Source organism: Rhincodon typus, chromosome 32, assembly GCF_021869965.1.
Source record: "Rhincodon typus isolate 14 chromosome 32, sRhiTyp1.1, whole genome shotgun sequence".
Lineage (NCBI taxonomy): Eukaryota > Metazoa > Chordata > Chondrichthyes > Orectolobiformes > Rhincodontidae > Rhincodon > Rhincodon typus.
Window position 1 is genome coordinate 27,670,349 of NC_063363.1, and position 24,508 is coordinate 27,694,856.

At 41.6% G+C, this 24,508-nt stretch overlaps 1 protein-coding gene across 2 annotated transcripts in view; it reads right to left on the reverse strand.

The window, feature by feature from the left end:
• Positions 1–24,508, reverse strand: part of LOC109918454 (V-set and immunoglobulin domain-containing protein 2) — a 44,069-nt gene that overhangs the window by 7,137 nt on the left and 12,424 nt on the right. The window contains exons 2-5 of one of the 2 annotated variants that reach the window (XM_048615657.1): positions 13,531–13,694; positions 11,940–12,147; positions 8,539–8,700; positions 700–819 (exon numbers count right to left, since the gene is read on the reverse strand). In XM_048615657.1, the coding sequence (XP_048471614.1) occupies positions 700–819; positions 8,539–8,700; positions 11,940–12,147; positions 13,531–13,694 (654 nt within the window). Of the gene's footprint in view, positions 1–699; positions 820–8,538; positions 8,701–11,939; positions 12,148–13,530; positions 13,707–24,508 lie in introns of both variants that reach the window. The other variant, XM_048615656.1, reaches the window with a different exon arrangement.

The following is a 24,508-nucleotide window of genomic DNA, read 5'->3' on the forward strand; positions in this document are numbered from 1 at the left end:
GCAATTTTAGCATGGCTAATCCACCTAGCCTGCACATCCCTGTACACCATGGGCAATTTTAGCATGGCTAATCCACCAAGCCTGCATATCTCTGTACACTATGGGCAATTTTAGCATGGCTAATCCACCTAATCTGCACATTTTAGGACTGTGGGAGGAAACCAGAGCACCCAGAGGAAAGCCATGCAGACACAGGGAGAATGTGCAAACTCCACACAGCCAGGGGAAAGGGTCAAACCCGGGTCCCTGGTGCTGTGAGGCAACAGTGTGAAACCATTGAGACACGGTGCTACTCCTGTTGCATTGGGTCTGTAGATTTTCTCTGTTCCACATTTCCAGTGAAAATTGCACTAAATGTAATTTTTGCACACAGCAAACTCTCAAAACCTTGTTTACAAATTCAGTACATTTGGTGATACAGTGAAATGATGCCACATTATCACTTCAATGTTTTAATTATCAAAGTCCTTTTTCTCTCCGTTTGCTAATTCCCCACTGAATCCCACCCACACCATTCACAAGATGCCTTCAGGCCGTGAAGTATTGGTTCCCAAAAACAGCCAAAAATGACAACGTTATTGCAAATTGAAAGTTAGATAAATGCCATCTGTTTGTAGTGGCATTTGCTCATGCCTATATTTAGGGTTATTTTACTGAAAAGATTAACAGCTGAATTTGACAAAAGAAATCTATCCTTACCTGTGACTGTGAGAACCAGTTGACATGATCGTTCCCCAAGGATGTTGGATGCCACACACTTGTAGGTTCCTGAGTGCTCCATTGTCAGGTTTCTCAGAAACAGGTTGCCTTTATTAGAATCTACAAATATGAAAAGGAAGAAAAGAAATGACTGAAACAAACACAAGGGGTAGTAGGAACTGCCGATGCTGGAGTCTGAGGTAACCAGGTGTGGAGCTGGATGAAGACAGCAGGCCAAGTAGAACCAGAGGAGCAGGAAAGCTGGTGTTTCAGGTATGGACCCTTCTTCAGAAACAAACACAAGATGCTCAGAATCAAGAAGGAATCAGGTGAAGTAATAAATGTCTGTCACTGTGGCAGTAAATCACTAAATGAACCCAGTATGTCCAGAAGCTGTAAGAGTAATCCATTACCCTCCCACTAAAATTCCTACTGACTCCAGATAGGCAATGTCAGTATCTTAGTGGGAATCTACTTTGTTGACAAAGCAGCTTTAAAAAATTTCATGAAAATTATGAATAGAAATAAATCATTAACATTGTGGGGAATTCAGTTCACGATGAAATGATAAATTTCCACAGATATACCCAATTTACTTTGTCCCTTCCTCTACTTTCTCTCTCTGGTGCAAAGGTTTCTGAGAGGACATAGCTTTATGGGTTGTAGCTGTCTTTGCATGCTATTAATTCAATTGATTGCAGTTGTCTTTTGGTGATACTAGCTAGATCGGCAAATATAATATCTTTGAGGCCTGAATTCCCTAAGGTATTGTATTGTCACTTTTGATTTTAATTTCCACCTGCTCTTATGGTCCATCTCTGGCTCCTCCCTACCCTTTCTCAACAATGGTGTTTTCATTTCTATGGATAGGCTGGCAACTGATATCAGTTACACACCCTCTGATTCCGAAGTTACCTTGACTATACATCCTCACACGTTGCTTCCTATAAGGACTCTATTCCATTCTCCCAGTTTCTCTGCCTCCATCGCAACTGTTCCGATGATGATCCTTCTACAAAGGGTCTCCAAAATGTCCTCCTCCTTCCTCAACCAAAGATTCCCCTCCACCATGGTTGACATGGCCATCAGTCTTGTCTGACTTATCTCCCACATTTCAGCTCTCTCCCTCCTTTTCCCTCATACATCAGTGATCAGAAACCCCTGGTCCTCACTTACCAACCTGCCAGCTTCCAGATCCAAAGGATCATTTCCCCTATCTTCACCAGACACATATTCCCCTCCCCTCCTTTATCAGCCTTCTGCAGGGACTGTTCCTCCGGCCTACCTTGGCCACTCCTCTTCCACTCCCAACACCTCCCTACAGCCCCGCAGCACCTTCCCATGCAGTTGCAGAAGGTGTAACCCCATTTTGTTTACTTCCTCCCTCCTGACTAACCAAGGCCCCAGACACACCTTTCAAGTGAAGCAGTGATTTACCTGCCCCTCACTCAATCAACTTTACAATATCCACTTCTCATAGTGTGCTCTGCTCTATAGTGGGGAGACAAAATATAAACTGAGAAACTACTTTGCAGTACACATATATTCTTTGCGCAAAAACGACCCTGAGCTTCCAGTTGCCTGCCTCTTCATATTCCCCGGCCAACATCTCCATTTTTGGGCTTGCTGCAGTGCTCCAGTGAATCTCAGCGCAAGCTAAAAGAACAACACCTCAATTTCCACTTGGGGACCCAGCAGCCTTCGGGACTCAATATCGAGTTCAATAATTTTAGGGCCTGAGCACCCATGTCCTTACCCCAGCCCCCACACACCAGGCTTTGTTATCACAAGGACTGCTGCCACAAACAACCCATTGTCAGCCACTAACGGTCTCTATTAGCTATGGAGTCTCCCAGCCTAACTTTTACCCATTCCTTTGTCTGTCCAACTGTTATTCTCTCTCTATGGGCTCTATCTCCACTCTCGTTTACTCCCCCTCCGTCCCCCACCCTTTCTTTAGCATACATATCAACCTTTTCCTAGCCACAATCAGTTCTGAGGAGGAGTCACTGGATCTGAAACTGCTGAGTTTTTCCAGCAATTTCCATTTCTGATGCAATTTGGGTATATTGTTGCCTCCTCAAACCTGGCTTGGAAGGACAAATGTTTGGAATCTTGTTCCAGAGACGAATGAGGTTTGTTCACTAGTCTGAGAAACAGTACTGAGATAAGCTTTTTATATGGCCTGCATCAGTCCCAACCATTATAATCACAGGAAGGCCATCTAACCTTTACATCCTCGCCAATCATATATTCCGTATTCAAATCAACTCATGACCCCACCCACCCTTATAATATGCCAACTTCTGCATTCCCATACATCCCCATCGTCCTTTATAGCCCTTATACCAATTATTTTGCCAACACAAAACAATCCATGACTCACCACAACCAACAGCATTACACACCATGCCAACTCACTCAGTTGCAACCATTGGCATGATGAGAGAATAATTTTTTTGTGTCTACTAAAGACTCCACTTCATTAAAAATCTATTTGATAAAAGCCCATTGTTGCATTTAATTCCCTTCAAGTATTTAATATTAAAGGACAAATCCTTGTATCCATGGCCCCACATCAGTGAAAGCTAATTGCTTTTGTAGGATAGCAGAATAATCATTTCTCCACTTTGGTGTTTTTATTGTTGAAAGCTGAACCATGTTTGTCTGCTCAGGATAGAAGTTGGTCAATGATGGCAAATGGTGGATGGCATGGTGGCTCAGTGATCAGATCTGCTGCCTCACAGTGCCAGGGACCTGGGTTCGACTTCACGCTCAGGCAACTGTTTGTATGGAGTTTGCACATTCTCCTAAGTTTGCACGGGTTTCCGCTGGATGCTCCAGTTTTGTCCCACAGTTCAAAAATGTGTAAGTTAGGTCACTTGGCCATGCTAAATTACCCATAGTGTTCAGGGATGTATTGGTTAGGTGCATTAGCCACAGGGGATGCAGGGTTACAGGGATAGGGTATGGGGATGGGTCTGGGTGGGATGCTGTTTGGAGAGGCAGTGTGGACTCGGGCCAAATGACCTATATCCACACTGTATGGATTCTGTTATATGTTGCCACCATTTCAACCCCAAGCCCAGTCAAGTAGCAACTTAAACAAAGAGCTGCTTGAAAGTACGCTCTATCAAAACTAGTACCTTTAAGATTAAAAGGGAGGTGTTTAAAATTGAAACAATTGTGGGGACTTCTGTGACCTAACGAAGGAATTGGCACTATTGATGTTAGAGCTTTGTAATAGTCCATGAATCTTTCCAGCGCAAACCCGGAGTTTTTAGGTAAGAAAATTATTTCCATATTTCTGCTGTACAGAACATCTGATTTCACTTCCAATTATAATGGCTCACCAGAGAACCAAAATACAAAGTGCCTTGCCTATTCCTTTAGTAGGTGCTGGATACCCAATGGCACATTCCTTTAAATTCAAAGTGACTTTTTCTAAATTGAAAAACTGTTCATCCTCACAGAAGGAGGGTCTGACAAGTGAACAGATAGCAACTGGGCGCTGGGAGGGGACTGGGGTGGTGGTGCAACAGGGTGGCAGGCATTAAGAATCTTGTAAGCCTGTGTTCTGTTCACATTCTAGCAGGCCTGCAAGGCGACAGATAACGCTTTTTTGGCCAGCAGTTGTCAGTGAGTCTCCAAATATCCAAATCCTCTTCCAGGCAGCCCTTCCTGTAAACCTTTTAGGTTTCGCACGCCCCCTGGTCCCCACTCTACTTGTATACACAAGTTTGAACTTGTCCATGTATCCCCTCCAGCCCATGATGTATGAGGCAACAATGCCAAGTGCTATCATATGCTGTCTGTCCCACAAAACAAGGGACCTCCTGACCATGGACAAACCCTCTCATGTGACCCTTTCCCTTATCCTTGCACTAAATAATAAGCTAATCATTTTGTCTGAGCATCCAAATATCCCTTTCTTACTTATTTTCTTTAGATTACGTTTCCATAACCTATGAAGTCTAAAAATACTTACTTGAACCAGAGTACATCACCAACCGAAGCAGAATTCAGCAGCAATTTTGGACTTAACATTTGGGTTTTGCTTTAAAACATAATGCATTTAGGTTTTTTCTTTCCTCTCAATAAAAGTGAAAAAATGTTTTATATATATGCACAGTTTATGTTACAAAGCCCAAATAACCATTGGTTTATAAAGGGTAGAATTTGTGTTAAGTTGTCACTTTTTGTGGACAATGTCAACCTTTGCCATTTTTCTAGATTAATTGGAAGCAATAGCGATGGAGTGCAGAGAAACATAACATAGGCTCAGGATTCACATCAGAAACCCAACAAAATGCTATCCTCTGGCTGTACTGATGAAGCAGAACTGACTATATAGAATGAACTTGTAACTAAAGAACAGAAAGGTAGTTAATCCACATGGAATAATGATCAAATCTGCAAATTTTATGTAGGCAGGTTTTTTTTTGAGCAGTAATTATATCACAATATATAAACAAGATATCTGAAACTATTTGAATTTCATTTATAAGCTATAGGGGAAAATATTCCCTTCCAATTTATTCAGTACATGTCACTAATTTGAAGGTTATCCTCTTAAATGGATGCCACTACGTGCAAAAGAAGTGTGTCATACAGTTTAAATGCTGCTTCTAAATATTTACAAGATAATACTTACACAACATGGTCCCTCCAGATAATGGTACCCAAGTAATGACATTGTTATAAAATGAGTCAGAATTCTGGAGAGATCCAACAGACCTAAAACAAATCCATTTCCAGCAATTGATGGCATGTATTTCAGAGTGCTGAGAATGGTGGGTGGATGTTTCTGAGGCATCCACAACTATTACGAAGGAGTCAATAAACATTGCACAGAAACAAGTAGGTTGGAAACAGGTTACTAGAATGCCAAAGTACAAAAAAGGTTTCAAACCAAAGCAGACATGGGCAATGACAGAGACTTAGTTGTACTCACATTCCGTGTAAATACTGCAATTTATTATCAAGACTGTTGTCTGTGCTTTAGATACTTCAATCAGTTTATTAATGACACATTAGCCGAGTGCTCTTATTCGTGAAGCAGACAAAGGGATACAGAATTTGGTTTTCCATTCAACTCAATTTTATGAACAAAATTTCCTTATTAAAAACACCATGTGAGCATTTCCCAAAGTCCTATAATATACTCTTTATCTAGCGCTATCTGTCTGAGAACAGATATTACCCACAACAATCCATGTGTTTAAGCTGGATATATTGGCATCTCCTTCTCCAATGTAGGTCTGGCTCTCTTCCATGAAGGGGGATCTCAAAGGTCTGGGTGGATCTTCTCCTGGGTCTTCTTGGGTTGATGCACTGTCTTCTGCCCAAGTTTTATTGCGAGTCTTCATTGAGGAGGTGGCTTCCAGGTATGTGTTTGTATCCACCCTCACCCCAAAACTTTCAGAATGTTCTGTGTTCTTGTTCTTTGGTCAGTGGGGCCGAGCAGGCTTTTCAAAGTATTCAATAGGATTGTGCCAACATCGTTTCCTGTTGCCATGCTGGGAAGGTATAAAGTCCATGTCCTCAGGCAGTGGCTGAAAGTCAAGGTGCCAGAAAGTCTGATCGATACTGCTCCATTATACAACTCTTGGATGGTTGTAACTAGTTCCTCGTGAACCTTTGTTACGTCTTTGATCTTGGTTTCCTCTGTAGCTGATAGCTACTGGGTGCTGTTTAATTTAGTTTGGCCAATTTTCTGACAGGGCTGTTTTCTCCAGCTGTGGAATGTTCAATTTTGGGACCATGATTGCTTGACCACAGGAGTAAATTTGCTGAGTCCAGGCTTAGCTACAAAGAATCTGCTTGAATTATGAAAAGGAAGATTCTGGCTGACAAAGATCCTGACACTTCCGAAAAAACTAACTGTCTAAAGTAAATTGTAGTTCTTTCATTGACCTGATGTCATCTGACCATCAAAAGTCTCTGATAAATTGCTACATGGGAAGCTATTAATTAACTGAAACTGGTTTAGGATCAACCTCAAGAAAGATAAGAAATTGTGTGAAGGGTAGGAAAAAGTACTCTTCAGATTAATGTCACAGGGCATTAAGTGTTGAGTTCTGTACCTCAGCATTGAGTGCTGGTACTTCTGTTCTGAATTTATATCAGTAACCTCGTTCAAAAACCCAAGGCAAAGTTGTCAAATTTTTAGCTGATACTAGACAAAGAGGATGAATGGAGTCAGAGTTGACAACACAGAAATTAGAAAGCAAGTTGGCCAAAATATAATCCTGCAGTTGAGTTGGGAATAAATATTAAACACAAATTTAATGTGGACAAATGAGAAGTATGCCTAGAGAGTCACTCTTAAATAATCCTTGAGAGTGATTGCCAAAAAATGAAAGAAACTATGAAGTGATTATGGTAGTATGGTATTGGGATATTAAATTCTTTACCAGTATCAGAAGCCTGATGAACTCAGAAAAGCTGGGGCAATTGATTTCTTTAGCATAGGAAGATGGGAACCACAGGGACAGCACAAATTCCCAGAACTACCATACTGACAGCATTATGTTACAATGATGATAAATGTGGACTATCAAATTTTTTAACTTCCATTGTCTGACTTTACACCTGAGATCTTCCATAGACTTAAATAACTTACGAGAGGAAAGAATCATGGATCAAAATGGTTGCAGCGGTCACCTCAACACAGATTGATGCACGCTTTGTGACATTCATGAAGAATAAATAAAGCGTCTGTCATTAAATTACTGTTATTATCTAAAGAGATTGAAACCAAGCAATTGAGATAGTCTCAATAAATTTGCATTTCCTATTTTAATTCACGCTTTAATGATAAATTCACATTTTGAGAGGTGAAAGTCTCACCTGCCAGACAGACCATTTGGAAAGAACATGGAGCTAGACTCAAGAATGCACACTGGATTAACTTTCAACAACTGCTTTTGAGCAGCTGAGCAGATAGAAGGAAAATGGTTTTGTAAGCAAGACTGAAAGATGTTCTCTCTCTTGCTATCTGTTTCCCTCACTGCCTTTGAAGATAACACCCGAGGAAAAAGCAAATTGGGATAAACCATTCATTGATAACTCAAAGATATACACACTTTCTGCAATGCAGGTAAGAAATATTTAATAACTCAAGGACTCTAAGAACTTTTATGGTGCATAGTCTTCATTCTACTTGGATGTACCAAACACTTCCCTCTAAAGCTTATTATTTATGTTTGCTTGATGTCATTTTTATTTCCTTGCTTTGTTCCTACAAAAGAAAATTCTTCCTCCTTTTATTCAAGACAACCTTGGTAATTGTCTATGTCATTCTCCAGCAAATAAGGTTCTAATTGAAGTCTGATATCAGCATGCTGAAAAGAAATAGAAGTATTTGCTGTGATTGACTGAGAGGAGATTATAAGGAGGGGAGTTGGTTTTTCCTCCTGACCTAGCTCCAACAACTACCGATGTACCTATCTCCTTTCAATGGACTGTCTTAGATGAAAAGACAGCTCACCTTCTCAACTGAATTCGGGATGGTGCAGCATAGTGCAATGATGCCTACCTCCAGTCATTGAATAAAAGAAACTACCTGAAGATGTTGCCCCAAGAATTGTTAGAAATTAGTTATTGGGCTTCCACAAGGGGAGGACAATTCAATTCTTTAGGTCACAAATCTATCCTAAGAAATCACAAATCTGAACATTGTGGTGAAGGGCCTTACTAAAGTAACAGTGACCACATATTATTAGCCTGCTTGGGCAAGTTCTGAAGATATATCAGATACAACAAAGGTGTGATTTCCTTCTTTCTGTTTTACTGAAGTTAAAAAGTGCCTTATGATGAGAAATAGCATCCGCATACCTTTTAACGTGACTCTCGATGATGATTTCTCAGTACCAGGGTTGACGTCTGACCATGTATACTTAGGACTTGGCTGGCCTATTGATGATCTGCACAGCAATGTCACATTGTTTCCTATGTACGGTTTCCCAATCACTTTACATTCAGGAATGGATGGTGCGACTACAGAATTAGAAATAAGTGTACACATCAGTATCTCCACCTAAACATAGAGTCACAGAGTCATACAGCATGGAAACAGACCTTTTGGTCCAACCAGTCCGCACCAAACATAATCCCAAACTAAACTAGTCCCACCTGCCTGCTCCTGGCCCATACCCCTCCAAACCTTTCCTTATCATGTACATATTCAAATGTCTTTTAAATGTTGTGATTGTACCTGCATCTACCACTTCCTCAGGAAGTTCATTCCACACATGAACCACCCTTTGTGTAAAATAAATTGCCCTCTTGTTTTTTTTCAAATCTCTCTTCTCACCTTAAAAATGTGCTCTCTTGTCTTGAAATCCCCCATCCTAGGGAAAAGACAACTACCATTAACCCTGTCTATACCCCTCATGATTTTATAAACTTCTATAATATTATATTGGAAGACTTGTGATGTTATGCAATAATTATTAAGTTTGATGATTGAGATTATAGGAAGAGAGAAGTTCAAAGGCACCGGAAAAAATACGTCATCAATTATTTTGCATTGGCAACCAAACTGAACCTGTGCTTCCCACTATTTGAGTTCAGTGCCCACAATTTGCCTGAACCCTGGCCATAGAATGCACCCTGTTCCTACAATAAAAAGAAAATGAAATGCCTCTTCCATCTCTAATTAACCATTAACTAACTTGTTTTCTCAGAAGCATCACATATTTATGTGGGGAGGCCCCCAGGGTTTTGTTAGGAGGTCATTGCGAATGTTGGGAAGTTTTATTTTTCGTTTTCCTAATCAGGTATAGTGTAATTGAATTCACACTCAAATGCAGCAAGCTCCCAATTCCACTCAAAAGAACCCCTAGGAGACTGAGGGATCCAGGATTCAATCACAGTGCAGTGCAGACACTTGCTACCAATGGCCTCTGACCATTCACTGTCAGCCAGGATATATTACATGTCTGACAGGGATTGCAAACATAAGAAAACCATTTTTTAAATGATTACTGAATGGCAGCACAATATGTGCAATTATATCTTGATCCTTTTCCAGCAATACTTGAGACCTGTGACAATTTACAAAGATGGTAGCGGGACTGGAGGGTTTGAGTTATAAGGAGAGGCTAGATAGGCTGGGACATTTTTTCCCCTGGAGCATAGGAGGTTAAGGGCTGACCTTATGGAGGCTTATACAATCATGAAAGGCATAGATAAGGTGAATAGCTAAGGTCTTTTCTCCATGGAAAGAGAGTTCAAACTAGAGGGCATAGGTTTAGGGTGAGAGGTGAATGATTTAAAAAGGACCTAAGGGACAACTTTTTTCACACAGAGGGTATATGCATATATGGAATGAATTGCCAGAGGAAGTGGTTCAAGGCAGGTACAGACACAACATTTAAAAGGCATTTGGACAGGTACACACATAGAACACTGAACATAGAACATAGAACATTACAGCGCAGTACAGGCCCTTCAGCCCTCGATGTTGCGCCGACCTGTGAAACCAATCTGAAGCCATCTAACCTAAACTATTCCATTATCATCCATATGTTTATCCAATGACCATTTAAATGCCCTTAAAGTTGGCGAGTCTACTATTTTTGCAGGCAGGGCATTCCACGCCCTTACTACTCTCTGAGTAAAGAACCTACCTCTGACATCTGTCCTATATCTATCACCGCTCAATTTAAACCTATGTCCCCTCATGCTAGCCATCACCATCCGAGGAAAAAGGCTCACACTGTCCACCCTATCTAATCCTCTGATCATCTTGTATGTCTCTATTAAGTCACCTCTTAACCTTCTTCTCTCTAACGAAAACAGCCTCAAGTCCCTCAGCCTTTCCTCATAAGACCTTCCCTCCATACCAGGCAACATCCTGGTAAATCTCCTCTGCACCCTTTCCAATGCTTCCACATCCTTCCTATAATGTGGTGACCAGAACTGTACGCAATACTCCAAGTGCGGCCGCACCAGAGTTTTGTACAGCTGCAACATGACCTCATGGCTCTGAAACTCAATCCCTCTACCAATAAAACCTAACACACCGTACGCCTTCTTAACAACGCTATCAACCTGGGTGGCAACTTTCAGTGATCTATGCACATGGACACCGAGATCTCTCTGCTCATCCACACTACCAAGAATCTTACCATTAGCCCAGTACTCTGTATTCCTGTTACTCCTTCCAAAGTGAATCACCTCACACGTTTCTGCATTAAACTCCATTTGCCACCTCTCAGCCCAGCTCTGCAGCTTATCTATGTCCCTCTGTAACCTGCAACATCCTTCACTATCGACAACTCCACGGACTTTGGTGTCATCCGCAAATTTACTAACCCATCCTTCTACACCCTCATCCAGATCATTTATAAAAATGACAAACAACAGTGACCCCAAAACAGATCCTTGAGGTACACCAAGGAAAGGTTTAGAGTGATATGGGCAAAACGCAGGCAAACGGGGCTAGTTTGGTTTAGGAAAGCTGTTTGGCATGGTTGAGTTAAACCAAAGGGTCTGTTTCCATGTTATATGACTCTATTATTCTATAACCCAGAGAAACATAATTATTATATAAAAGTATATTTATAAAAATAATAAAGCAACAACATTGGAAGGAATTCTATTGTTTTCACCCTTCTTTCCCATTTAATCTGTTAACTTAATGGTCATTCAGCTGACGTATTGCATTTTCCTGGCTTCTATATTTTTATCTTTAATAATTATAGAATAGAATCATCAAATAGTGAGAGCGCATTCGGAGGCTATCTGGCCTATTTTATTTGTGCCAGTTCTCTGTGAGAGGAACTCGGTTTGGTCCACAGCCCTGGTCTTTAGTCCAGATTTTCTCTCTTCAGGTGTTTCTTCAATTCCCTATGGAAGCTCTGATTAAAGCTGCCTCCACCACTCTCTCTCAGGAACTGACAAGTTCTTCCTTACGTTACCATTAAGGTTTTTGTCAAATACCTTAAACTGTGTCCATTGGTTCTCAATCATTCGGCCAAAGTTAATAAATTTTAAATTAAACATACGCTTAGGGGGCCTAACAAAAAACACTTTCCAGTTTAAAGTATTTAGCAAATCATTGTTTGGTAGTGCAGGGCTTTAATGTTGCTAAAAAGAAGCATGAGTTTGAAAACTTTCTCTAAAATATTAACCATATTCAATTGAATATTGACAAGCCCTAAAGACATGAAATGGTGGAACAACAGATCAACAAGATAATAGACAGCAGAATATTAGTTTCTTCTTCTTACCTTGGACGATTAAATTGACAAATGCCTCACTGGTTCCAGTAAAATCCGGAGGATTGTTTATATCACATGAATACGTGCCCGTATCTGATGGCCTAGTGTTTTCAATTCTAATGGACGCTATTCCATTGGTTGGATTCGGGTCAACCAGTTTGATTCGATTAGCTTGAGGCCCAAGTCTGTACGTTTTCCCATCAGTATAATAAAGAATCTGAGCAAACAGAATTGTGTTAAAAAATTATCTGTTGAAAAGATAAAAGATTGGGCCTGAGGCCTTAGATGTGAGCAGTGCATTTCACAATATTGGGGATTTGTGTCTTCTGTGTCTATCAGCTTAAAGAGCCTTATTCCTGGTTTCTACTTCTAAAGAATCATATAGAATCCAAAAGCTTTCCTTTTGATTGTCCCTCCTCTGTAGAAGGGTTTTCCAAGCCTCTTAGTAATAACTTTTCATGTTGTAGTGAGTTTGGAAATTCTAGCATGATAGGGAACCAATCTAGGGAACAAGATTGGTTTACTTTACTATTAGTAAAGTGCTGAAGGACCTCAGTATCCCAAAGTGCTGAAGTACCCATGGGCGAAATGTCTTCATAATGATTGAATTATTCCAAGGCTCCATCAGTGCTGCTCTGAGACAATAGTGCAGCACTAAAATAATATGAGTTTGGATGTCATTTCCCCAGAGAAGCCAAGTCATTCTTTGTGTGACCATAAACATTTCTCTGACAGCATGGACTGAACATTAATGACCAAGATAGTTCATTGGTGGGGAGGGATTAATACTTTAGAATGCAGAGGAAGGATTAAATCCCAAAAGGAAACCTAACATGACCCCATCTACTTCCAGGTTTCACCAGGGTCTGTTACGCTGTCAACACACACATTACACCTCCCTAGCCCACCAAGCTGGCCAACCAAACAAAACTTAAAATTCTCCCTAGAATAACTGGTCATTCATCGTGTTATTTGTGGGATCCTGCTGTGTATAAAGTGGTGCTGTTTTTACCCATACAACAATCTTTACACTTCAATGTAATTCACTATACATGAAATGCTTGGAAATAAAAGAAAGCAATTGCATGTATATAGTACGCTTCATGATCTTAGAATACCCTAAAATGCTTGACAGTCCTTTCTCACTATTGTAAGAAATGCTCTTCAATTTGTGCAAAGTAAGATCATACAATCAATGATGTGCCAATGTTCAGATAATTTAGCAATCATGGCTGAGGGATCAATACTGGTCAGCACAAATGGAACAACTTCCCTGTGCTTCTTTGAAACAATGATTTGGAATCCTTCTTAGTTTAACATCTCATGTGAAAGATGGAACAAGCAACAGTGCAGTATCCCCTCCGTATTACACTGAAGAGTCAGCTTAGATTTTGTATGCAACTTTGTGGAGGGATTTGAATCCACACTCTTTTGTCAAAGGTATAAGCCTATCACCGACTGAGCTGGGGCTGACATATATGATTGAGATGCAGTGCTCTGTGCCATTCTTTCTTTAGCACTCCTTTAGGTGTACAATGATTTGTAAGCAGGAAACAAGAGTGTTTTAAAATGAAGAAAATGGGGGACAAGTGTCTCTTACCTTCTGTGCATTTCCATCTCCTTTTGGGCCAGGTGTAAAGCACCATTCAAGGGAAAATGCGGATTCAACTTGCGTCCTATAGGAGCAGTCAAGTGTGGCATTGTTGCCAACATTCACGACCACATTTGGTGTATTTGTTACCACATATATTGACTGGACTGTGTCTGTGAAAATAACTCAGAAAGAATTATATTTCTGATTAAATCTTATTTTAAAAAAACACGTTTTCAGGATTCATTGTCCTGAGATGCTGTTGATAGTGAGCTGCATTGTGAACTCTCCACATGGTATTGTTGGAGCAGTTTGATATAACTGAGTTATTTACTGAGCGAAGGTAGTAGATTTCCTTCCGTAATGAACATGAATGAATTAACTCAGTTTTAAGGACAATTCAACAATTTCATTGCCTCATCTTGATGATAGCTTTATATGACCTGATTTTTTTTTTGCAAGCTGGATTAAAATAATTCTGAAGCTACTGTGATGAGACTTGAACTTGTGAGGTTCAACCAGACTCATATGTTTCTAAGTACCTGCTTTAAAGAGATTTGTGAGTAGTTCAGAGTCTCTAGTAAGCATGAACTGTTGAGAGGGCCCATCAAAAATAAGGAATATTTGACAATTTCCACACCCTCAAAACAATTTAAAGAAAATGCACTGCACATTGGTGCGTTATGTCTCACAGTTAGTATATCTGTATACCTTTAACAGACATGCTCATGATGTCATCACTGTAACATAGTTTGTGACCTGAGGGTAATGGGGCTAACATAAACATCACTGAACTAGGTACAAATTTAGAAGCAACGTCCACATGACGCTGGCTGTTCACAAGTGTGCAGCTAATTTTCTTTCTTGTCACCAAAGGCACCAGGAAATTAGGGTGCACTGTGGCTCAGCAGTTTGCACTGCTGCCTCAACACGCCAGGGACCCATGCTCAATTCCATCCTCAGGTGACTATCTGTGTGGAGTTTGTACATTCTCCCTGTGTCTGTGTGGGTTCCCCTGAGGTGCTTCGGTTTCCTCCCACAGTCCAGAGATGTACAGGTTACTTGGATTGGTCATGCTCAATTGCCCATAGTGTCCAGGGATGTCCGGTCTAGGTGGGTTAGCAATGGGGAATGCAGGGTTACGAGGATAGGGCAATGGGTCTGTGTGGGTTGCTCTTGGAAGGTTGGTATGGGCTGAATGGCCTGCTTCCACACTGTAGGGATTTTATGATTCTATAAACAGCTGTGTTTAGAAATCTATGTTCTTTCAATTCAAATGATTTTAATTTCAATGCTCAAGCTTCAAACATTTACAAGACAGATTTTGAGCTCGATTTCAATTTGTTGAAATACAAAATACAGTGCAGTAGTGTATGCAGGATCCTGGTTGCAAACATCATAGAGAGCTGTGAAGTTCAGTCTTTGAGTATATTCCAGGTAGTGATTGATAGATTTCAGTTACAAGTAACGTAAAGGTTATGAGAATGTGGAACATGAGAAGATTTAATTCAGCCATGGCAGCATTGAAAGGTAGGCCAGGCTACACGGGCTGAATGGCCTACTCTTTTTCCTACTTAGACATTCATCACATGTAACAGATACATTAATGAGACTGCTGGCATCACCTCACCCACACACTCTCCAATCAATGATCAGTAATCTGATACAAACATTATTAAGGCAGGGCCGTATCATTTATTCCAATGAGTTTATCTGGAATCAGACATGCAAACTGTTTAACATAGTTGATTTAAATTACCAAGATCTGAACATATTGATCATGGATTTGAATATCTCCCACTTGCTGGAGTGCCAGCTGTCAAATAATTTAATTAATTTAATCCAATTTAAGAATGCAGAATTTCTACTTGTGGTTAGTGACTGAACAGTTATAGTACAGAAACGTGCAGCTATCTGCAAGTTCTGCTTTTGTCCTTTCTGTCTTGAAGTAGCACAGTGTCCCATCTCTTAGCTTTCATTACTCAGTCAGAGCTTATTTCTTACTCAATACTATTCACAAAAGAATGGCGAGGTCATAGAGTCATACAGCACAGAAACAGATCCTTCAATCCAACTGGTCTATGCCGAACAAAGTTCCCAAACTAAACTAGTGCTGCTTGCCTGCATTTGGTCCATATCCCTCTAAATTTTTCTTATTCGTGTACCTGTCCAAATGTCTTTTAAATGTTGTAATTGTAACTGCATCAGCCACCTCCTCTGGCAGTTCATTCCATACACAAATCATGTGGGGGAGGTGATGGCCTAATGGTATTATCACAGGATTGTTAATCTAGAGACCCAGATAACATGCTAGGGACCCAGGTTCAAATCCTGCCATAGCAGATGGTTGAATTTGAATTCAATAAAGTATCTGGAATTAAGAATCTAACAATGGCCATGAATTAATAAAACCCTTCTGGTTCTTAAGGACTAATGCCCTTATGGGAAGGAAGCTACTAGCCTGTATATGACTCTAGACAATAAATGCTGCCTGGTCAGCAACACCCTCATCCCATGAATGAATAGGGGAAAAGTGGCCACTTTGTTCCTTTTAAATGTTTCTCCTCCCACCTTAAAATTATGCCCTCTAGTTTTGAACTCCACCACGCTTGGGAAAAGACTTTTGCTGTTCACCTTATCCATGTCCCTCATGATTTTATAAACCTCTATAAGGTCACCTCTCAACCTCCTAAGCTCCAGGGAAAAAATTCGCAACCTATCCAATCTCTCCTTATAACACGAACCCTCCAGTCCCAGCAACATCCTGGCAAATCTTTTCTGAACCCTCTCTAATTTAATAATGTCCTTCAAAAAGCAGGGTGACCAGATTTGTACACACTACTCCAAATGTGGCCTCACCAAGTCCTATACAACCCCAACATGACATCTCAACTTTTATACTCAATGGTCTGAGCAATGAAAGCAAGTGCGTTAAATGCCTTAACTACCCTGTCTACCTGCGACGTAACTTTCAAAGAAACCCTAGATCTCTCTGTTTAACATCACTACTCAGGGTCCTACCATTAACTGCACAAGTTCTTCCCTTGTTCGTTATACCAAGATGCAATACCTTGCCTTTATCCAAATTAAACTCCGTCTGCCACACCTCAGCCCATTGGCCTAATTGTTCAAGATCCCTTTATAATCTTAGATAACCCTCTTCACTGTCAACTATGCCACCCATTTTTGTTGTCATCCACAAACTTACTAACCATGTCTTCTAAATTCTCATCCAAATCATTTATATAATTGATTAACAACAGTGGAATTAGCACCAGTTCCTCTGGAACTCTTCTGGTCAGAGGTCTCCAGTCCAAACAACAACGCTCCACCATCATCTTCTTTCTCCTACCATCAAACCAATTTTGTATCCAATTGGCAAGCTCTCCCTGAATCCCATGTGGTCTAACTTTGCTAAGCAGTCTACCATGCAGAACCTTGTCAAAGTTTTACTAAAGTCCCTGTAGACAATGTCTACTGCTCTGCTCTCATCAATCTTTTTGGTTATGTCCTCAAAAAGCGCAAAAATTTTGTGAGTCACAATTTTTCACATAGAAAGCTATGCTGCCTATCCCTAATCGGTCCTTGCCTCTCCAAGTTCATGGAAATCCTATCTCTCAGAATCCCCTCCAACAGCGATGTTAGACTCACAGGTCTACAGTTCCCAGGCTTATCCTTGCAGCCTTTCTTAAATAAAAGCACAACATTAATGAGCCTCCAGTTCTCCAGCACCTCACCCTGGCTGCAGATGATACAAATATCTCTGCCAGGGGCCCCACAATTTCTTCTGTAGCTTTCCACAATATCCTGTTATACACTTGATCAAATCCTGGAGATTTGTCTACCTTTGTTTTTTAAGACCTCCAGCACATCCTCTTCTGTAATGTGGACTGTTTTCAAGACATCAGTATTTATTTCTCTGAGTTCGCTTAACTCCATGCTTTCCCCACAGTAAAAACTGACACAAAATATTCATCTAATATCAGTCCCAGCTCCCATGTGATGAGGAATGAATCAAATTAGCTGAACACTGGTATCTGTGATGCTGGGGACTATTGGAGGAGGCTGAGATGGATCATCCATTAGGCACTTCTGGCTAAAAATTTCTGTGAATGCTTCAGCCTTACCTTTTGCACTGATGGGCTGGGTTCTTCCATCATTGAGGATTTGGATATTTGTGGAGCTTCCTTCTCCAGTGAGTTGTTTAATTTTTCATCATCATTCACAACTGGATGTGGCAGGACCGCAGAACTTAGATCTTAGATTGTGGGATCGCTTAGTTTTGTCTATCACTTGTTGCGTAGTCTGTTTGGAATGCAAGTAGTCCTGTTTGGTGGCTGCACCAGGTTGATACTTCATCTTCAGGTATGCCTGGTGCTGGTCCTGGCATGCTCTCCTGCAGTCTCCATTGAACTAGGGTTGATTCCCTGGCTTGATGGTCATGGTTGAGTGGGGGATATGCCGGGCCATGAGTTGCAGGTTATGCTGGAGTACAGTTCTGTTGCTGTTAAAGGCCCAGAGTGCCTCATGGATCCCGAATTTTGAGTTGCAAGCTCTGATCAAAGTCTATCCCATTTAGCACAATGATAGTGCCACACAATATGATGGAGATTATTATCAATCTGAAGGCAGGACTTCATCTCCAGGAGAACTGTACGGTGGTTAATCTTACCGATAATTTCATGAACAGATGCATATGCAGCTGGCAGATTGCTAAGGATGAGGTCAAATATCTTTTTCCATGTTGTTGTTTCCCTCACCTCCTGCCGCAGACCCATTCTAGTGGCAATGTCCTTTAGGACCCAACCAGTTCTAGCAGTCATGCTGCTGCTGAGCCACTCTTGGTGATGGACATGAAATCCCCCACCCAGTCTGCTCTTGCCATCCTCAGTACTTCTTCCGAGTGTTGTTCAAAATGGAGGGGTACCAATTCATTTGCCCAGGAGGACAGTATATGGTAATCAGCAGGAGATTTTCTTGCCCATGTCTAACCTGAAGCCGTGAGACTTCATGGGGTCCAGAGTAAATGTTGAGGATCTCCAGAGCAAATTTCTCCTGACTACATACCACAATGTTGCCACGTCTGCTGGGTCTGTCCTGCCGGTGGGACAGGATACCCAGGGATGGTGATAATGGTGTCTGGAACAAGGTCCATTAGATATGGTTCCATGAATATGACTATGTCAGGCTGCCGCTTAACTAGTCTGTGAGACAGCTCTCCCAGTTTTGTCACTAACCCCTAAATATTAATAAGGAGGACTTTGCAGGGTTGACAGGGCTGTGTCTGCTCATGTCTTTTCTGGTGCCTAGGTTACTGCCAGATGATCTGTTCAGTTTCATTTTTGTTTGCGTTTCATGTACAATGAAGCTGCGAAGCATCTTGGATTGGTGGCATCATGTTGAATGGTTCACGGTTCGTGGCAAAATGAACAAAATCTTCTTTTGAATTTATTTGATCAGTGGCTTTGGAGTGCAGTTACATCTTAACCAGGATTTTATGATCTGGATTTACAATTCATGACAAAGCCAGCTGAATAACATTATTTCATAAATTATTTGCATACTTCCTATGATGTACACAATTGTGGCAAAACCCTCTTTCATTTGGTGTTCTGAGAACATGGCAGTGTACTTTCTCTTTCAACCACTGCAGACTTTGATCTAAATCCTGTAAAATACCAATTTTCCTTTGATTTCAATACAGCATCCAGGAATATTCAAATCCTCATTTCAACTAGAGTGGTGGAAAATTGGCACAATAAGATTGACCACAATCACAATAGATCCTAAGGCCATGTAATGAAGGTGCAGAAGTAGGCCTTTTTGTCTTTCAAGTCTATTTCATCATTCAATATCATAGTTGATTTGATTGCGGCCTTAACTCGATTTTTCTGCATAACCCTTGACTCCCTTGTCAATTAAAAATCTGTCTTACCTAGTGTTGAAATATTCACTGACCTCGTCATTACTATGGCTCTCTGTGGAAGAGAATTCCAAATACTAATATCCTCAGAGAAAAGAAATTCATTCACATGTCTGTTTTAAATGTGACCCTCTTATTTTTAGATTTCTAGATTCCTCCACAAGAGCAAAGATCCAGTGTCTAGTATCCAACCAGTTGTGCCCACACAGAATCTAACATGTTTCAGCGAGACCATCTCTCATTCCTTCAAACAGTACAGGCCCAACCTGCTCAACATTTCATTATAAGACAACCCCTTCCTCCCAGAAATCAGCTCAGTGAACATCCTCTGAATTGCTTCCAATTCAAATATCTGCATTCTTAAGTAAGGCAACAAATATTACCCACAGTACACAAGGTCCAGTGTCCTATAGCACTATAGCAAAGCTTCCCTGCTTAAGGGGATATTTTCTAATCAATCTTCTTCACCAATGTTATTACACACCACTGCAGCAGGTGGGACTTGAACTCAGGTCTCCTGGCTCAGAGGTAAGGAGACTACCATTGCACGACAAGAATCCTACTCCCCTCCTTATATGCTCTATCTCTTTACAATAAAAAAAATCCATTTGCCTTTCTCATGATTTCCTAATGTTTTCCGAGTAATGTGCAGGAACACCCACTACACTGTGTACCAGATCATTATGCAGTCTCTTTCTATTTCAATAATATATTGCTTTTCTACTCTTCTTGCCAAGTAGCCAACTTCAATTTCTTACATCTGATAATGTTTTACACACTCATTTAACCTATCAGTGTCCCTTTGCAGACTCTTCAGGACAGATGTTCCCAATCCCTGACGATAAGGGGCATGCAAAGAAATTTGGGAATATCAGTTGAAATGTCCAGTAAGGATGATCTTAATATTAAGGGCATAAAGCCTAATTTTCCAACCAAATGCTGGATGGTGAGATGAGATTGTCGTTAGAGAGTGGTACATAGTCTATTAGCATGGATTATCACTCATTAACAGCCTCATTATTACCAAATCTCACCTCACTGATATGCAGTTTCTCATTCTCCCACCTGCCAGGGAGTAAGTAGACACCGAGAATTCCTAGCATGGAATTCCAAGCTGGTACCTGGTGACCCCAGCCCGCCACTTGGCCTTCTGGACCTCAGTCCTGGACTGCCAGCACCACCATCTCAGGGCACTTTCCAGGCACCCCACATCCATACACTTTGGTATACAAAGTACCAGCCTTATTGCATCATTATAACACATCACTGTTCCATTTACAGCATAGTACATTTACAGCTCTGCACTTTAATGCTGCACTTCAGATTGCACTGGTATCTCTTAGTGGAAAGCTGCAGCCAGAATGCTTTTAATGCAAGGAGGCCCCCAACTCATGGATTAGACTGGGGTGCATCTCAGGGCTCCTCATTTGCTGTCTTAGTGCTCAGACAATTTGTGCCCACTGAGATGCTCACAGCTCAGGAAAAACCCATCTGGTTCACTAATGACCTTTAGGGAAGGAAACTGCCATCCTTACCTGGTCTGGCCTACATGTGACTCCAAACCCACGGCAATGTGGTTGACTCTGAACTGCCCTCTAGGCTGTTAGGGATGGGCAATAAATGCTGCCTGGCCAGCGACGCCCTCATTCCGTGAATGAATAAAAATAAATTTCTGTCTTGCTTTGCCTTTTTTGCATTTTGCCCCCTCAGCCAGAACTAACAGGCTCACAGTCCTTCTGTTACATCTTGCATTTCAGCACAGAAATAAAGCAGGCAGCTTGTCTCAGTTGTCAACAGCACATCATTATCACATCTGGACCATGTGCCAGTCGTCTGGGTGCCAAACACACTAAATGTGCATCAACCAAATGGCCCTATCTCAAACTCTATGGTTACAGTTCTTGAGCAAGTTAAGAGAGACTCCTTTCAGGTGGGGTGTCAGAGGGGGTTAGGGGTTAGGGGAGGGGGCGCTGGGTTAGGGGTCCCAGAATAGCAAGCCTAATATCAGTCTAGTGTGTGCGCTGTCAGTTGGCCACTCAGGACAGTCCCAGTTAGGATCCCCTGCCCTTTGGGGGTAAGGAGCAGAATGCTGGGCACCCCACCACTACCTTGACTTTTTCTAGCCTACTGTGGGCCATTTTCTTCTTGAAAGAGACAAAGAAAGTGATGGGGTGAGGTGATTGTGGGTGGCCCAGCTGTTGGTGCTGGTGTGGATGGGTTTGAAGTGGTGAGGTGTCTCGAGTGAATAAGCAGAAGGTACAGAGCCCAGGCAGCATTAGGAGTGTAGAGGATTGAATGGGTGGAAGCGAGTGAGGGAAGATTTTTTTTTGTGACAATGACAGTGACAGCATATAACCCTTGCTGTGAGTTGGGTAGTAGCAGGGTTAGAGAAATGTGAGGTAGTAGAGAAAAGATGCTGCAATTACCCTGGCAGAGGGGTGAAGTATATCTGCAAGGGCACTAACCCACTGCAACCTCAGTCCCGGCTAGCAGGGTCTGGTGTTGTGACCTTCTCTGCCAGTCCTGGGGTAAGGAGGATGGTCCTCCTCTGCATCACCCCGTCCTCAGGACCTGTGGGTCTCTGCCCGCAAGGTGAGGCACTTATTGCCACTTATCTGCCATAAATCCATCACAAATATGCCGAACAATTCCATATGCCAGCCCTTGACTGGGTACACAATAGTCTTTGGAATCCCAGGATATTTCAACAATTGGAGAATCGGGCCAGCATCAGAAGAGCAGGGCACCTTAGAGCCACCATAGATAGTTAATGAGGCGGGTTTGGGATGATAGTGAAAAGCATGCAAAGAGAAATCCTCTGTGTTAATCAACCAAAATGACACTTAGTCGATTTCTGGTAAGATTCGGGTTTGTGTCTCATCTCCAGCAGCACGACAGAGCCAAGATCTAACTATGTTTATTTTGTGAAAGAATTCCAGGATGAGTCTGAACTGTGGCCTGTTAGTGAAAGTAACACTGTGTCTCACCAACACTCGGCTGTGTTGGGTACTGTGCAGGTTACATTAACACATTCTTAATGCAATGGCAGATCTGACTGCTGACTTTCCACATTCCCCTTTCTCAGCCTGAAAGTAGCTTCCATCTAAAGAGTTGTCAAATTTTAATTTTCACCTAGAGTCTTTAAATACAGCACCTCGCCTGATCACATCACTTTCCTATAAAATGATTGAAGTTTAAAAGACCATTGTTTTCCCAACTGCCTTTTACATAAATCCAATCTGATTTTAGGAATATTTTGACATGTCCGTGTCCTGTATAAATGTTGAGGGGCTTTCTTCATATCAACACTACTCTGCTTATATTTATTTAAACACCAATTGCCTTGGGTGCAGCAACTGTAGTGGCTCAGTCGCCTCTCACAGACAATGGAAAAAGTCACCTCGTCCTTTTGGCACTGTCTGTGAGTACAGATTCATGGCAACCTAACATATACACTGGGCAAGTTCTGACCCAGAGGTCTAGGATTTTATATAGGTCTATTATTTTTGCACAAGGAATTAAGTGCATTGTAGTGTGAAGTCCTTCTGTTGCATATAAATAGTAGAGAAATAAGGGGAGTGAAAACAACAATTGCTGGAGATCACAGTGGGTCAGACAGCATTCATGGAGAGAGAGCAAACTAAGGTTTTGAGTCTAGATAACTCTCACCAGAGCTGAAATATGGAGGGGACAGCATTTATGCTGGGGGTGGGGGGGGAAGGTGGGGGGGCAGCTGCAAATAGTGGGTACAGGGTGCTGATGGAAGAAGATGTTGACGGTTCAGATTAAACAGTCAGAATGTGAGAATGGCAAAACAATGCTGCGTCTCTTGCCCAGTCTTGAAAGGACTGGCAGTCCTAACTAGGACATAGAGAGAGGACATGAAAACAAGTTAAAAGAAAGGGAAGAAATAGGAGCTGGTTTGCAATTTAAAGCTGTTGAACTCAATATTAAGTCCAGAAGGCTGCAAAGTACCGAGTCTGAAGATGAGATGGTATTCCTCCAGTTTGCACTGTGATTCATTGGAACACTGCAGCATGCCAAGGACAGACATGCGTGCATGCGAGCAGGATGCTGTGTTAAAATGATCAGTCTGCATTTGGTTTCTCCAATGTAGAATAGGCTACATTGAGTGCAGCAAATACAATACACAAGATTGGAGGAGGTACAGTTGAAATGCTGCTTCACCTGGAAAGACTAGAAATAAGGGGAACTTTGTTGACAAGAGTTAATATTAAGAATAATGGGCTTGAGTCTGAATTCCAATATCTATATCCCACCAATTTCATTGAGAGCCATGAAGTTGGAAATGCAATTTGATGATGAAGAATTTCACATCTCGCTTGTGAGGTTATCCAATTTCCCTCAGCTTTATTATGAAAATTATTTTCAGGTACTCAGTGTTCTGTGTGTTATTCCTTTGTTGCTGACCAGTTAGGCTGTGAGATCATTTCCCTTCAGCTCACCTCATTGATAATTGTGTAAATAGTCCGCTGTTTATCCTGACTGTACAGTAGAACCGTGTTATGTGTGATTTACTTTAAACACAATCCCCCTAGAGACGCCTTTGGCATTTCGTCATGTTTATTCCTTTCCCCTTTCAAAAGCACAGCTGCCCTGGGGATATTAAAGAAACGAAGAATGATTTTCATTGTGAGTCATTTCCTGTACATTTAGTTTTCCAAATAGTTCAGTAAATTAGACTCTTTCTGGTTTAAGATTTCCTTCCAAGTTTCATGAGACTTGTGTGCTACCAAACAACAGCAATAGAATTTGCACCAGCAGGATTACAGGCCACACCAGCAGCACTACACAGGCCACACCAGCAGCACTACACAGGGCACACCAGCAGCACTACACAGGGCACAGCAGCAGGACTACAGGCCACACTAGCAGCACTACACAGGGCACACCAGCAGGACTACAGGCCACACTAGCAGCACTACACAGGGCACACAAGCAGGACTACAGGGCACACCAGCAGCACTACAAAGAGCATATCAGAAAGACTACAGGAACACCAGCAGGACTACAGGGCACACCAGCAGCACTACACAGAGCATA